This window comes from Globicephala melas, chromosome 8 (assembly GCF_963455315.2).
Source record: "Globicephala melas chromosome 8, mGloMel1.2, whole genome shotgun sequence".
In the NCBI taxonomy this organism is placed as follows: Eukaryota; Metazoa; Chordata; class Mammalia; order Artiodactyla; family Delphinidae; genus Globicephala; species Globicephala melas.
Genome location: NC_083321.1, coordinates 94363896 through 94377871, shown reverse-complemented (window position 1 = coordinate 94377871; position 13976 = coordinate 94363896). Strand labels below are relative to the sequence as shown.

At 46.6% G+C, this 13976-nt stretch overlaps 3 protein-coding genes across 8 annotated transcripts; 1 reads left to right on the top strand and 2 right to left on the bottom strand.

Moving 5' to 3' along the window:
• Positions 1–454: 454 nt before the first annotated feature.
• On the bottom strand, positions 455–3662 carry TRAPPC4 (trafficking protein particle complex subunit 4). Its single transcript, XM_030838857.3, has 5 exons — positions 3132–3662; positions 2794–2968; positions 2068–2171; positions 1309–1435; positions 455–810 (listed from the first exon to the last, which is right to left on the bottom strand). The coding sequence occupies exons 1-5, from the start codon at positions 3304–3306 to the stop codon at positions 732–734; spliced, it is 660 nt and encodes a 219-aa protein (XP_030694717.1). The 5' UTR covers positions 3307–3662; the 3' UTR covers positions 455–731.
• On the top strand, positions 3663–6632 carry RPS25 (ribosomal protein S25). Its single transcript, XM_030838870.3, has 5 exons — positions 3663–3818; positions 4061–4156; positions 4711–4894; positions 5284–5382; positions 5476–6632. The coding sequence occupies exons 1-4, from the start codon at positions 3816–3818 to the stop codon at positions 5376–5378; spliced, it is 378 nt and encodes a 125-aa protein (XP_030694730.1). The 5' UTR covers positions 3663–3815; the 3' UTR covers positions 5379–5382; positions 5476–6632.
• On the bottom strand, positions 5491–13905 carry CENATAC (centrosomal AT-AC splicing factor). Of its 6 annotated transcripts, XM_030838805.2 has the most exons (11): positions 13744–13905; positions 13438–13601; positions 12923–13021; positions 9519–9585; positions 9370–9432; positions 8960–9024; positions 8699–8807; positions 7665–7695; positions 5987–6076; positions 5782–5914; positions 5495–5698 (listed from the first exon to the last, which is right to left on the bottom strand). In XM_030838805.2, the coding sequence occupies exons 1-11, from the start codon at positions 13861–13863 to the stop codon at positions 5635–5637; spliced, it is 1005 nt and encodes a 334-aa protein (XP_030694665.1). In that variant the 5' UTR covers positions 13864–13905; the 3' UTR covers positions 5495–5634. The 6 variants fall into 6 exon arrangements, with proteins under 6 accessions (XP_030694639.1, XP_030694621.1, XP_030694610.1 ...); XM_030838779.2 differs by having other exon boundaries at positions 5491–5698; positions 8699–9024; positions 9342–9432; XM_030838761.2 differs by having other exon boundaries at positions 5491–5698; positions 5782–6076; positions 8699–9024; positions 9342–9432.
• Positions 13906–13976: the final 71 nt, after the last annotated feature.

Below are 13976 nucleotides of genomic sequence, written 5' to 3'. Positions count from 1 at the left end.
GTAATTTGATGGAGGGAGATAACAGTGTAGTCAGAAAGCCTGGGTTCAAACTCAGTCTGCTGGTAACTAGCTTTGAGATTTTGAGGCAGAGAGTTTGTACATTGCTTGCTGAAGCTCATCCGTAATAGAAACAGAATGTACCCGCTGAGGTAAGGGAGAGGATTAAGTGAGATAAAGCAGTAAAACATGGCTGTAAGCACTTGATAAATATTCCATCATCATTATCATCATCACCACCATACCCACCACCTAGGAAGTCAGTAGCGATTCTGGAACTAGGACCAAGGCTCCTGATTCAAAGTCCCATGTTCATTCATTCACTTAATGAACATATATTTGTTTTGTTTTCTACTAGAACATAGTATCTCATTTTCCCAGAATTCCCTTATCATTCCTGTCTCCCCTCCTGAGGCTTTTCCCCCAAACCATCAATTAGGATAGCAAACACTGAGATCAAAGGAATGTTTATTATAGCATTTATGGGCCTACCTCCTCCATAAATAATCTGTACAGAGTTGGGAAGTAGGACCATGACAGATACAGGAGGAAAGAGAGCATGGTATTAAGGCTCGGGCATCGGTGCATGTCATCAGGCTCAGCAACCTCCCATTTTCAAGTGCACTAACAAATGCCGCTGGGCTCGCCATCGGCGTGGAAACAGCAGGACCCCTGTTGCAGGATCTCTCAAGAATATGCGGGGAGTGGTGGGGGGGGTCCACTGCAGGTTCAGCCTAAGACCCAGGTCCAAAAGTTCCAGCCTTCTCTGCCACCTCCAGGGCTAACTTCAGGTTCTGGTCAAACAGCTCACACCTAGGCCAGACCCAGGAAGCACAAATAAGGACAAAGTGTGAGGCCTGGCTCTCTCCCCACCTTGGGTGCAGAGGCAGAGCCAGTGGAAACTCTGCTTGAAGAAAGACATAAACCCCAAGGAAAGTCTTTGGTTTCTCCAAAAAATAAGTAAGTAAAAGGCTAGTTACTTTTGTTTTATTTAAAAATAACTCTAGGGCTTCCCTGGTGGCGCAGTGGTTGAGAGTCTGCCTGCCGATGCAGGGGACACCGGTTCGTGCCCCGGTCTGGGAGGATCCCACATGCCGTGGAGCGGCTGGGCCTGTGAGCCATGGCCGCTGAGCCTGCGCGTCCGGAGCCTGTGCTCCGCAGCGGGAGAGGCCACAACAGTGAGAGGCCCGTGTACCGCAAAAAAACCCAAAAAACAACCTCTATTACACTTCAAAATGACATTGGGGAAAAGCACACAGGGAGGGGGAACAAGGAAGCTTTGACCAGAATCTGGGAAGTGGGACCACATACCTGATGGGCATTTCCAGGGAGTAAAATGGATTCTTCAGGGCAAAGTCTGAGTAAATCTCATAAATCTTTCGGAGAAGAGAATCTATCCCAGCCTGCCTAGGATCCGCCAGCACCACAAACTTTATCCCTGGAGAGGGACCAGTAATGATTACCAAAGGGTAGAGAATGCAGCAAATAATGCTGTCCTTTGTTTGTACAGCACTTTCATATGCCCACTTAAATGTTATCCTTATTGCTACATAAAGCACGAAAAGCAAGATTTTGAATCTACAGGTGAGAGCAGAGAAGTGAAATGACTTTGTTGCATCACCCAGCTGACTGAGTGACCAGGTTTTGGGTCCTAGCTCTGTCGCTTACTTCTGGCCTGGGGGCCCCTCAGCAGAAAGTGCCAGGCAAGGAACAAACTCAGGCAGTTTTCAATGATCTGCCTTCAGCGAGTGATGCAATGACAGTCACGATCCAAAGGTCATTTCCATTTCACATTCAAATTTCATTTTGGAACAACACACCTTCCAAAACGTGTGCAACGTGAGATAACATTAAGGTGAGTTTATCTGTGGACAGGATAACGCTCAGTGGCATGGACAAAACTGGCGTCAGATTAAATATTGCCTTTAGATTCACAAAACAAGTAACTGTCTGTGCAGTTGTCCCAGAAAAGGCTGACCAACACTCCCTTGCTTACCAAACCCAACTTGGGCCAATCCCTTCTCCCAACCTGCCCCATCGCATCCCCTTGACCTATCTAGAGATGCGTACCTGTCAATGTCTGGAAGCAGTGCAGTTTGAATGTGTCTGTCTCCAGCATCTCAATGCCTGAGCTGCCCTGTTCAGGAGACAGCTGGGAGCCGATTGCGAACAGCCTATTTGCAAAGGAGGCAAAGTTGGGAATGCACCTCATTGCTATAAGGGAGAAGTGCTTCTCGAACTTTTCCGCTGAAATGACCCTTATCTTCTGAAGAGTTCAAATTACAGCTTGAGATAGTCAGAAGCAGCAGTGTGAACTGCCTGGCAGCAGTATCAAAATTACTTAAAAATTTATTTGAATTCTGCATGTATTCTACATTCATACTTTGCTATAAAACATTGTACATTGAAAACTTTGGGTGAAATTAACACTCTGGGACTATGTGCCACGTTTACTCACCCCGTGACTATGCATATCCAGCACATCTCATACCATAATTGACAGCAAGAAAAGATCTTAAAGATCATTTAGTTCAATTGCCTTACTTTAAAGATGAAAAAACTTAAGACTCAGAAAAGAGAAGGTGACTTAGGCAAAAAAAATCACACCACTGCCAGCATTACCTACAGCCTAGTCATACTAGATCAATTCTTTTCATGACACAAGAACTGAGGATTTAGAAGGAGGAAGGTAAGCACCGCCGCTCAGGAAGTCTCTGAGGGCAGAACCACACTAATCCAGCCAGCCTATGAGCCAAGTGCGGACCGACAAAATCTAGGAAGGGTTGTGAGACTTACGAGTGGAACATGGAGGCCAGCATGAGCTTCTCATTGGAGGTGAGGCGAGGCCGGCCGAATCGAATGGACACCGGGTAGTTAGCAGGGTTGCCCAGGTACTCCAGCACCTCTTTCCCATCGGCCGTGTACTTGCCGCTCACATCCACACCATTGATGGCCAGCACTGCGTGGCCCACTGCAGAGCCGAGGCTAGGCGTCAACGAAGCCTCAGCTTGGGGATCCCACCAAGGCGACAATGGACCCGGCCCCAACTCCTCACCCCCTCCGCCCCCCGCCCAGAGACACCTGCCCACAACGGCGGCACCGGGCCCCGCCCCCCAGGCCCGAGCCTAACCCACCCCGGATGCCGTCGCGCTGGCCGAAGGCAACCAGCACACGATCGTCATGCAGTTTGAGCAGCAGATCAAGCGGGTAACTGAAAGTTTTCTCAGCCTCGGCCCGTGGCGCGTAGCTGTCCAACTGGTAAATGAGGCCTCCAGCTTTGTTCACCACAAACACACTGAAAATCGCCATTGCTGCCGCCGCTACTGCGGGACTGGCTCCCCCTCCCGGCCCCGCCCCGGAACCGCAACACAGGACCTGCCCCCGGCGCCCCGGCCGCGCGTTCCCTCTCGACCCGGGAGCGCGGCGCACTGCGGCGCTTGCGCACTTGGAGCACGCCTGGCTGTCAGTAACGCTGGGAAGTTAGCTGTCGGGATCTAGAAAATTGTTTTCCGTCCCTTTTCCCAGGTTTTTAGTGTCAGGAAACAGCAACGTGTGACTGCCTCACAACTAGTCGCAAAGCGCAAAAGGTAGGGACAGCCTCGAGTGCCTCCGGCTGCAGGGTAAGCTCGCACTGCCCGCAGCCAGTTCCGGGCCTGAGTCAGGCCTGCCCCTCCCGACTTCCTCCGCGCGGTCCCGCCCCTTACCCCGGAAGCACTCGGTGCAGGCGGAGGTTTCTGGGCTTCTTCGCTAGATGCACTTCCTTTTTGTCCGACATCTTAGGGAGGCGAGGTGGTAGCAGTTGCTCTCCCGGCTTCGCTATGGTGAGAGCTCTGTTTGGGGACAGCCGGCGTGGTTTCGGGAGCCGGCGGTGCCGGCGCGCATTTGGGGCGGCATCGGAGGAGGGCTCCCAGAACTGCCGGGCCGCGTGTCGAGGCGGGCGGGCTATTGCTTCCCCCATGTGCTCCGTCAGTGGAGTCTGGGCGGGGGTTGAGGTGGAGCGCAGGGGTAGGGGGAGCGTGGGGCTGCCTTGAGACCTGGCAGTATTCCCGCTTTCCTTCTGTAGCCGCCCAAGGATGACAAGAAGAAGAAAGATGCCGGAAAGTCGGCCAAGAAAGACAAAGACCCAGTGAACAAGTCTGGGGGCAAGGCCAAAAAGAAGGTAGGAGTCAGTCGCTTGAACGTTGAGGGAGGCTGCGGGCACCCGTACCTTATCGATATATTAAGTGACACCTAGCAGATGGCTTGTAAGGTTGTGGGGTCTAGAGTCAGGTTATTACAGCTTATGCTGTTACCAGCATTCTGTTTTTTCGTTATTTGGGGTCATATACGCTGTTTGGCAATTAGATGTGTACAGAGCATTTATTTGGATACGCAGCACGTAGTGTTATTTTAGTTGGTTCCGTGGGGCTCAGTCAGTATCTGAAAGTCTCAATAATAGGTTCCCCCCCCCCCGCCCCAAACCAGATGTGTCTTTGATGCCCTTAACGACAACCAGGGTCTCTTTTTGCTTTGAATTCTGGCTTTCTAATTATTTGAATCTTAATTTGCAGAGTTTCTGCAAATTCTGCATTTCATAGATTTCTGCAGGCCAAGGAATAGAGCCACTCTCTCAGTATAGCCGTACAACCAAGTAACAGTTCTTTGAGGCAGGTTGTTCCAGAGGAGGGAAGAACTGGAGCACTGATTTTTTTTTTTTTTTTTTTTGGTGAGCAGAAGTGGTCCAAAGGCAAAGTTCGGGACAAGCTCAATAACCTAGTCTTGTTTGACAAAGCAACATATGACAAACTCTGTAAAGAAGTTCCCAACTATAAGCTTATAACTCCAGCTGTCGTCTCTGAGAGACTGAAGATTCGTGGCTCCCTGGCCAGGGCAGCCTTGCAGGAGCTGCTTAGTAAAGGTGAGAGGGGTGTGTTGTACTGATTTGTATGCTTTTGCACCTTAAATTGGCCTGACCGTGCTAGCCATCTTAAATGCAATAGGTGGTTGTTAGTAATGTAATTCTAACATGTTATCCAGGTTATTGGTTAGTGCCCAATAATGGAAACAGTGATTTTCAAGTTATAGTAAAGTGCTGTGAAGGTGGCCATCCCAAGAGCAGGTGGTCAGTCCCTTGTTTTAAAAGGGTAAGTCAAATTAGATTATAACCAAGAAATGTAGGCATGCCTCCTAAACTCATGCTTAAATTCAGCATTTCTTTTTTGGGATGGAATATAAAACAGATATTTCTAGTGTCTTATTAAGTATTTCATAGTACTATTGTGTGAAAATTTTATGCTTTCTTTCTAGGACTTATTAAACTGGTTTCAAAGCACAGAGCTCAAGTAATTTACACCAGAAATACTAAGGGTGGAGATGCTCCAGCTGCTGGTGAAGATGCATGAACAGGTGAGCAAGAACCCAGGGGTTCATGGTGTAGGAAGTATGCATCCCTTCACAAGGCTCTATAGTTCTGATTCTTGAATTTTTTTTTTTTTACAGGTCCCACCAGCTGTATATTTGGAAAAATAAAACTTTATTAAATCAAATAAATGGGCGTGTCTGTTTCCTAAGAAAGGCAGTTACAAAGGAGAATAGTAGGTATCGGCTTGTTGATTTGGTTTTGAGCATTATGGTGGTTGAAAATGTATTAGGAAACCATTAACTTTTCTTTTTATGTGACTGCTGTTTGTTTCTTGCTGCGGCTTCAGTTTTGAATTGATGCCTGAAAGGAAATGAAGGGTTAGCAGGACGAAGGGTGAGATCTCCAAGGGGGAGTGGGTTGGGGTCCGGACACTGGGCCCATACCTGGATTGCCAGCGGCGTCCATTATTCCAGACCCGGCCAAAAGAGGGCAGCCAGCCTGCACCGGTACTGGAGTTATGATCAAAGTTGGCCCCAACTCTGTCTGGTGGGAGTTTCTTCAATTTCTGTTTTTCCTCTACAATAAGCAGTTTTACGTGAGTAGGAAGACTTAAAGAACCCATCACCATTTCTGAATTAGTTAACTTACTTTCTTTGAGAAACTCTTCATAGGAGGGTCCTATTGGTTGGTTCCCAGAGCTACAGTCCTCATCTTGGACCATCCAGGGAGGTGTGGCACCTGGAAAAGGAAGACCCTTTAAGCAGAAATGAAAGCACTTAAAAAAAAGTTTTTAACCTTCAGGCTGTTGTGGAACATAGCTAGCTGTAAGTTCCTACCTAATTGAAAATTATAAATGTTTGTAAACAAAACCCAGGAATTCTGGACCATGGGAAGTTGAGGGGCCTAGGCTAATTTAAAAGGTGCTGATACTTAATAGCTGTATCAATACAGCAATACATGCCTGAAAAACTACATACATTTAAAGTGTGCAATTTGAAATGTCTGGGATGAAATCACCACCACCATGTATCCTTGTGCCCCTTTAAAATATTTTCTAGCACACTTCCCTTATACCCCTCTTCCCAGGCAGCCACTGGTGTGCTTTCTGTTGCTATAGGTTAGTTTGCGTTTTCCGTAATGTTGTATAAATGGCATATATTATGTACCCTTGTGTACCTTTTAGCATAGTTACTTTGAGGTTTTTGTGTTACGCGTGTTTTCAATCATTCCTTCGTTATTGAGTATTTTTTGAAGTGTTCATTGGCTGAGGCACATTGGGATTTTTTTTCAACTTTTAAAGAAACTGCCAGACTGTTTTCCAAAGTAGTGATGCCATTTTGCATCCCCACCAGCAGTGCATGAGAGTTCCTGCATATATAAATGGTCAGTCTTTAGCCTTTTTTAATTCTTTGGCCACGCCATGTGGCATGTGGTATTGTTCCCTGACCAGGGATTAAATCCGTGCTCCCTGCATTGAGAGTGCGGAGCCTTAACCACTGGACCGCCAAGGAAGTCCTAGTTTCAGCCATTTTGATGAGCATCTTTTTATATGCCTTTACTGAGTGTTGAGAGGTTTTCATATATTGAGAATACACATCCTTCATCAGATGCTGCTTTACTTTGGAAAAACGTTGTTATGCTAAAGTTTGTAATCTTCCATTTTTCAAGCAAAGTACTTTTTCCCTTAGTTGAAATACAAGGAGACGAGTGGCTGTAGCATGGCTAATGCCATGGTGGGCACTGTGTACGGTATAGAGACTTCTCTGGCCCTCAGTTGCAATGAGTTTTATTTTTAAAATTTATTTTATTGAAGTATAGTTGATTTACAATGTGTTAATTTCTGCTGTACAGCAAAGCGACTCAGTTATATATGTATTCTTTTTCATATTCTTTTCCATAATAGTTTATCACAGGATATTAAATATAGTTCCCTCTGCTATACAGTAGAACCTTGTTGTTTATACTCTTTATTTTCACTATTAAGTGTATTATTTTAAAAAACACTTTAACACACACTCATATAGTGGTTGAACAAAAAACCCTTATAAGAATTACCACGTCTGACATTTTCTAAGTTTAAAACACCTTAGATCTGAAAGTTTAAAAAAAAAAATCCGGTAAACAGGTGAATGTACATCTGTTACTTTCCTGAGTTACTCAGACACATTTGACATATGTGTCTTCGATACCCTTCTACCAGTGAAAGGCCTAGAACTCAGGTGTGTCTCAAAGATCCCAAGTTCACTGCTGTATCTTAATCAACTTTATTCTTTAAAAAAAAAAAAAAAGCTTCTTACAGTTTGAGAAACATTGCCATGGGTCTTACCTGAGTGGATGTTACCAATTCCTGGTGTATCCTGTAGTTGGAAATGGGAAAAAATCATAAGAAAGCCAAGAGATGATAGGATACTCATAGCCTAGAGGAAGAAATTTTACTGGAGGTGGATGGAACCACTGCCATGATGCTAGTTCTGCACTGGGTTGATGTTAAATCTTACAGAGCACAGCAAATCACTGAAAGACAGTCTTGCCCTCACCAGACTCAAGGTCTTAGTAGCAGAGATGTCCAAAAATAAGTGCCTACTAGATGTTAGGTAAACGAAACCCTTTTCTTACAGAGCATACATACTACTGGGAAAGAGAAGTATGAATTACACAAATTACATTCACAGCTTTTTACATGGGGCCACATACATTTATAACAGTTTTCCATGAAAAAGTGACATTCAAGCTAAGAGCTGAAGGAAGGTGAGGGTTAAGTAGATGGTGAGGGAAGGAAAGCATATCATTTAAGACAATGGCAATTACATGTTCAAAAGCAAGGAGGAGCACAGTGCAGCTGGAGGATAGAATGTAAGATAGCAGGTGATGCGATTATTTTCTGTTGTGTTTGGGACAAGATTGCAGTAGTAGGAATTGTTCCAAGGTGGAATAGAGACCAGCTTGTATTCAGGAGATAAAATAGATAAGACATGCTCATTGAGGGAATGTGAAAAATGAAAGAAAGGAGGAGATAAGAATCTGCATCTACAGTTAATGGAAACACAGGAGTGGTAGGGGTTAGCTTCAGGTACCTGTGGGGTATCTATAAATGTCCCATATTGAGCTGGAACTGTGGATTCTGCACAGGATGAGATTTAGGAGTTGGTACTTCTATGTGGCAACTGGGGCAGTGTGTGGATAAGATCACCATGGAGGGTGACAAAAAAGTCTAAGAACATGATACTATGGGACAGGGCAGCAAGAGGGAAAAGCCTGCTAAGACAGGAATGGCCAGAATACACAGAAAAGCCAGGAGAGATGGGTGTCCTGGGAACTGAGGGGGCACTGGCCCTTTCCCAACTTTCGTATCCATTGTACCTGATGATGGCCAATGAATGTCAGCGGTTGTCCTGTCTCCATCCAGTCAAGCTCCGGGGCTGGTGGCAGGTCCACATATGAGGGCTGCTGTGAGGTGGAGGCTACTTGGCTGAAAAAGACAAACAGGAGCCAGGCTGGCAGACAAGGTCCTTGAGCCATGAGGATAGCAAAGATGACATTTGTTCCCTTTTCCCAGCCAAAGTTACAGAATGTTCTAAGAGATGTCAGAACTCCCAATAAGAGGTTTCCTAACAGTCTTACCTGTTTGTCCCTTTCCAGCTTCCAGGTGCCGAAGAGCCCTCTTCTGGGTCTGGCACTGTCTGAGGCTGAGTTTGATTCAGGAAAAATAATTGTGTCTAGGATGCTTAAGAATTTGCCTAGGCCATGCTCCCACCCTCCAGAAGTAAACAAATTGACATATTGAGGGTACTGCCCATATCTTGCAAGCTTCCCTCCCTCCCTCCCTGCCTCCCTCCCCCAGCCTGGCCCACATCATCTCCACTGACAAAGGCCTGCACCCTGGTGGGCAGGTAAGGGAATTCAAGCCGAGCAGGTAAAGCATGGAGTCCATGAATTCTCATAAGAAGAGCTGGTAGGTGAAATGTTGGACCTGGGAGAAGCAGGAATCAGTGGATTTGGATACTGCTCTGGCTCCTCCGAGGGAAACCAACCTCTAAGACAGACCGAACAACCTCCTGCCGGCTGTGCTCCACCTCACGGATCTGAGCTGCCATCTGTGGGGGAGAGGCTGCTTAGACAGGTACAAAATGGTGCGGGGCGGGGGGGCCTGGGTACTTCAGAGGCCTTTCCTTTAACTCACCTCTTTAATCACTTCATCCTCTTTTTCCTCATAGGAATCCAGACTTTTCACCATGGACTTCTTGAATCTAAAAAGAAAAAGGGCAAGTCCCGGTCAGTTGTGAAAAGATCCTCAGTAGATCGTTTTTCTCTGAATTTTGGGTAGTGTCAAACTCCCAGAAACAAAATAGTACAATGAACACCCATGTACCTCTCCCCCAGATTCACTGTAAACATTTTGCCATACTGGCTCCAGTTTGCTTATAAACACATTGCCTTTCTGCCAAGAACATGAGACTTAATTCTAAATTTTTCAGCATACATCTCCTGGGAACAGGAACAGCCTATGAAACCATTACCATACTTAAGAAAATCAATTTCCCTTTCTTGATGTCCAAATTGTCCCATATTTGGGACAACAATATATTTGCAGTTGTTTTTATCCTACAATACAAAGGTATCTGAATAACATCAATGCTGCTATCAGCAATAAGACTACTAAGCAAAGCTCAAGGTTTCTTTGCAGTTCATTAGTCCTCAGAAAACCTAAGGGTGTACAGTCAGATTTCTGTGTTCAAATGTTACTTGAATTCTTATTCTTTCATCGTTATCAATTGATACATAATTAATATAACTGTCTTTGTTTGCCTAATTATTTTTTGAAAATATAACTAGAGAACATTTCTTTGATTTTCACTAAGACTTTGTCTTGAGGACATAACTAAACTGCGTCACCACCCCCCACCCCGATTTGAAGAAGGGTTATTAGTACAGTGAATGTTCAGATACGAACAGTTTGAAGGACTGGAACCAACAGTAACTGACAAAAACCAACTTCCATCTAAATCATCATAAAAATGTTTTAAGTTAAAAAGGGAGGGGGAGAAGGGGGCAAAAGGGGTTTCAGATTGAACAAAATCCTCACATTTCATCTAATACATTCAACCCTGGCCAGCGTATACCAAAATGGAAACTGGATTACTATAATAAAAACTTCTTCTACATCACTCTGTACACACCTGTGTTCCAAGCCCACCCCCATCCCCCTAATGCTTCCAAACTCAACTATTTGATGAAGGAGCTATGTATAAATCTAATCCAGTCTTTGTTATAAGGCTGGTATGTCTGGGTATCAGCTCGGTAAATAAGGCAGCTGAGGTCTTCCAGGTCATCAATAAAATCAAATAACTGATACCATACGTGACAGAGGGGCTGCTGGGATTCACTCTCTTCAGATGTTCTTCGTACATTATACAAACACCTTCCATGCATTCATTCAGATTCATAGCATAAGTTCTGCCTTCTGGCCTCTTGGTAGGCTGTACCAGCAAAATGGTGTGAGACATGTCGCCAAACTCTTGCTGCAGCCGCTGCCGACTACTCTGCCGACTCCGCCACCGCACACGAGCTTATAGCCTTTTTGCCTAATTTTAATATGTAAAACATTTATGTAGGGGAATGGCTCTATCAAGGTGCCCTGGCAGCCTTGCACGTATCCTTACAGGCAAAGCCTTGAACTGCAGCTTATCAGAGTTTTGGCTGAAGGTCTGCGTGATCCTCCTGGAACACAAGAGGACAGGAGGCCTGAAAGGAACTGCTAGGAGGCCATCTCCCACTCGTCTCCCTATCTCTCATGGGAGACCATTATGAAACAGTTTCTCATCAACTCCCAGTTCTGACGGGGTATGGGACTTTGTGCTCTCAGATTTGAGCTGTAGATATAAAAGCACGTAGCTGCAGTCTAGACTTGGCTCCCCAGCAAAAGTATCGCACAGCTCACACTGCAGTATGGTCCTTTTGGGTGTGTTGGACAACCTGGGAGGCTGGCACTTCGGGCTTACTCTTTTCACTGCTTATGTAACAAACTGCCTGAACCTAAAAGAAGCTCACTGTGGTACTTTCCTGGTGGTCCAGTGGTTAAGAATCCCCCTTCCAATGCAGGGGACTTGGGTTTGATCCCTGGTCGGGGAACTAAGATCCCACATGCTACAGGGCAACTAAGCCCACACGCTGCAACTACTGAGCCCATACGTGCCACAACTAGAGTGCCCACGTGCTCTGGAGCCTGCACGCACCAGAACTAGAGAGAAGCCTGCATGCTGCAATGAAGATCCTGCATGCCGGCACTAAGACCCGATGCAGCCAAATAAAAAGACTAATCTTTTAAAATAATGATTAGGACTTCCCTGGTGGCGCAGTGGTTAAGAATCCGCCTGCCAATGCCGCGGACACGGGTTTGAGCCCTGGTCCGGGAAGATCCCACATGCCGCGGAGCAACTAAGCCACAACTACTGAGCCTGTGCTCTAGAGCCTGTGAGCCACAGCTACTGAAGCCTGCACACCTAAAGCCTGTGCTCCGCAACAAGAGAAGCCACTACAATGAGAAGCCCATGCATGCACTGCAATGAACAGTAGCCCCCACCTGCCGCAACTAGAGAAAGTCTGCGCGCAGCAACAAAGACCAGACGCAGCCAAAAATAAATTTTTTTATTAAAAAAATAATAAAAGTGGCTCATTGTATCTTTACTGGTCAAATCAGTCAGGCTTGGCCTGGCCTTGTCTTGTGTGAGCTTGAAATTTATAAAGCTCAAAAGTCAAATTATATTTAAATAAAAAGTTCAAAGAGTCCATCCTCATAATTCTCAATTATAACCTTTGCTGCTCAACTATCCTTTATTCACCCACCAAAAACCATATGGAGCTGAGCCAGGGTGTGAGGAGTGAGTGGCCTCAGTTTCTTATCTCCTCCCAGTCTGAACCACAGATTTTAAGGCAAGGTGGTGGGATTTAGGCATTTCTTATTTCCTCATTATTCTCCACATTGGGTAGAAAGAAATAACAAACACCATGTGTTTTCTTAACTTTGGCTTTGGGATCCCCTTGGGTTCCACACTCCACAATCTCAATATGGTCCCAATAAAAGTGATGATGTGAGGCTGCCTGAGTCCTCTTCCTGAGGCAGTCAGGGCTCACTCCCTCTCTGTGCTGTCCAGCTTCCTACAATCCGGTTCCTTGGGGTCCTCCGAGGCCAGTTAAAATAGAGTCTAAAACTATTAAAAGTGGGCACTGGGTGAGCACCAGTTTCTTGCACACTATAAAAAGCATCTTCTGCTCCTAAAGAACCTTAGTAGTTTCTGTGTCATACATTTAAGTAGTTGATTATGGTCAGCTTTAATTATACACTATTCTCTACTTGCTAAATACATTGTAAATCCCCCCCCCCGCAACTAGATTATAAACCTTTCAAGGACTCTGTCATATTTCTTTTGTGTCCAATATGGTGCCTAGGATAATGAGTGCTACAAAGACAATGGTTACTAATGAAGTCCTTACTAAACTTCCCAAGCAGTAGAGGAAGCTCCAGTACCTGACACAGGCCCAGAGAATCCACACTCTGCTACTTCATCATGTGAAGTAGTGACTTACCGTGCATAATCCTGGGGGGAGATCAAAAACTTCTCTTTCATCTGGAACTCAGCCTTGTTCTCCCACCAGAATCTGTTGGTTGCTTTCTTGTGCTCTGGACTGAGAATGGAAAGGACAAGTAATCTCAATGATAGATTGCAGAATATTACACATATATCTAGGCATTAGATAAATAATGCAAACTGACATCTGGGTTTCTGTCTCTGGGCAAGGCTGAGAGAATACTGATAGTAGTCTCTTCAAGATCTCCAGTCTCCCCCTTCCAATAAAAATGTGAGAATCTGAGAGGAAGTGATGGGAGGGAACCTTGATTGAACCTGCCCAGCTGACTTTCCCAGCTAGACCACCAACACCACTGGGACCATGGCAGCCGTAAGCCCGCTACCCTCAAGGCTGGCAATGCCTACAAGACGACTCAATCAAATCACAAAAGCGTTCTTCCTCTCACCCACCCTAAACCCTCCCTCCCACAAATGTACACGACTGTTGTATGCGGCTCCCGGCCCGGCGCTCACCTGGCCAGATGCTCCAGCAGCCCCCCATGCAGCACGGTCAGGTTTCCGTGGCTCAGGTGTTTCCTCACCTCACAGCCGCAGCACAGGCACCAGCAGCACCGCTCGTGCTCGGGCACGTAACGCTCCACCTGAGCGGCGCGGACGGCCTTGCGGGCGGCCTCCACCTGCCGCGGAGAGGGTACCAAGGGGAAGAGGCTAAGTAGGACCCCGGCGGGACCCCCAGATCCCACCCCCTCGGGCCCTCACAGCCCCGCCCCCATTCCCGCCCCATCCTGTCCAGGGTTTCCTCCAGCCTCCCGTCCGCACCTGAGGCAGAAGCCGCTCCAAAGCCACCTTCAGCTGCCGCTGGTGCTTGCGACTGTAGACGTGTCCGCGGCCGCAGAAGAAGGTCTGGCGGCAAACAGGGCAGCGCTCCGCCGGCGCCATCTACCCAGGACTGGGGATCCGCGACGCGCAGCCTCTCCTTCGCCGTCTGGTGACCTCTGACCCCTCAGGGGCGGGGCGAACCCAGCGGCCCCAGCGGCCCCCGCGGCCCCCAG

Bases quoted from the DNA above. Each gene is read 5' to 3' on its own strand.
- RPS25 (XM_030838870.3), top strand. The intron at 4,157-4,710 runs GTAGGAGTCAGT...TTTGGTGAGCAG, and splicing joins GGGGCAAGGCCAAAAAGAAG to AAGTGGTCCAAAGGCAAAGT. The intron at 4,895-5,283 runs GTGAGAGGGGTG...CTTTCTTTCTAG, and splicing joins GCAGGAGCTGCTTAGTAAAG to GACTTATTAAACTGGTTTCA.
- CENATAC (XM_030838739.2), bottom strand. From the start codon at position 13,863: ATGGCGCCGGCGGAGCGCTGCCCTGTTTGCCGCCAGACCTTCTTCTGC. The intron at 9,433-9,518 runs GTGAGTTAAAGG...TCTCCCCCACAG, and splicing joins AGGATGAAGTGATTAAAGAG to ATGGCAGCTCAGATCCGTGA. The intron at 7,696-8,698 runs GTACAATGGATA...TTCCAACTACAG, and splicing joins CATTCATTGGCCATCATCAG to GATACACCAGGAATTGGTAA.
- TRAPPC4 (XM_030838857.3), bottom strand. From the start codon at position 3,306: ATGGCGATTTTCAGTGTGTTTGTGGTGAACAAAGCTGGAGGCCTCATT. The intron at 1,436-2,067 runs GTACGCATCTCT...GTCCCTCTCCAG, and splicing joins CTGCTTCCAGACATTGACAG to GGATAAAGTTTGTGGTGCTG. The intron at 811-1,308 runs GTATGTGGTCCC...GGTCTGGCCTAG, and splicing joins TCCCTGGAAATGCCCATCAG to GTGTGAGCTGTTTGACCAGA.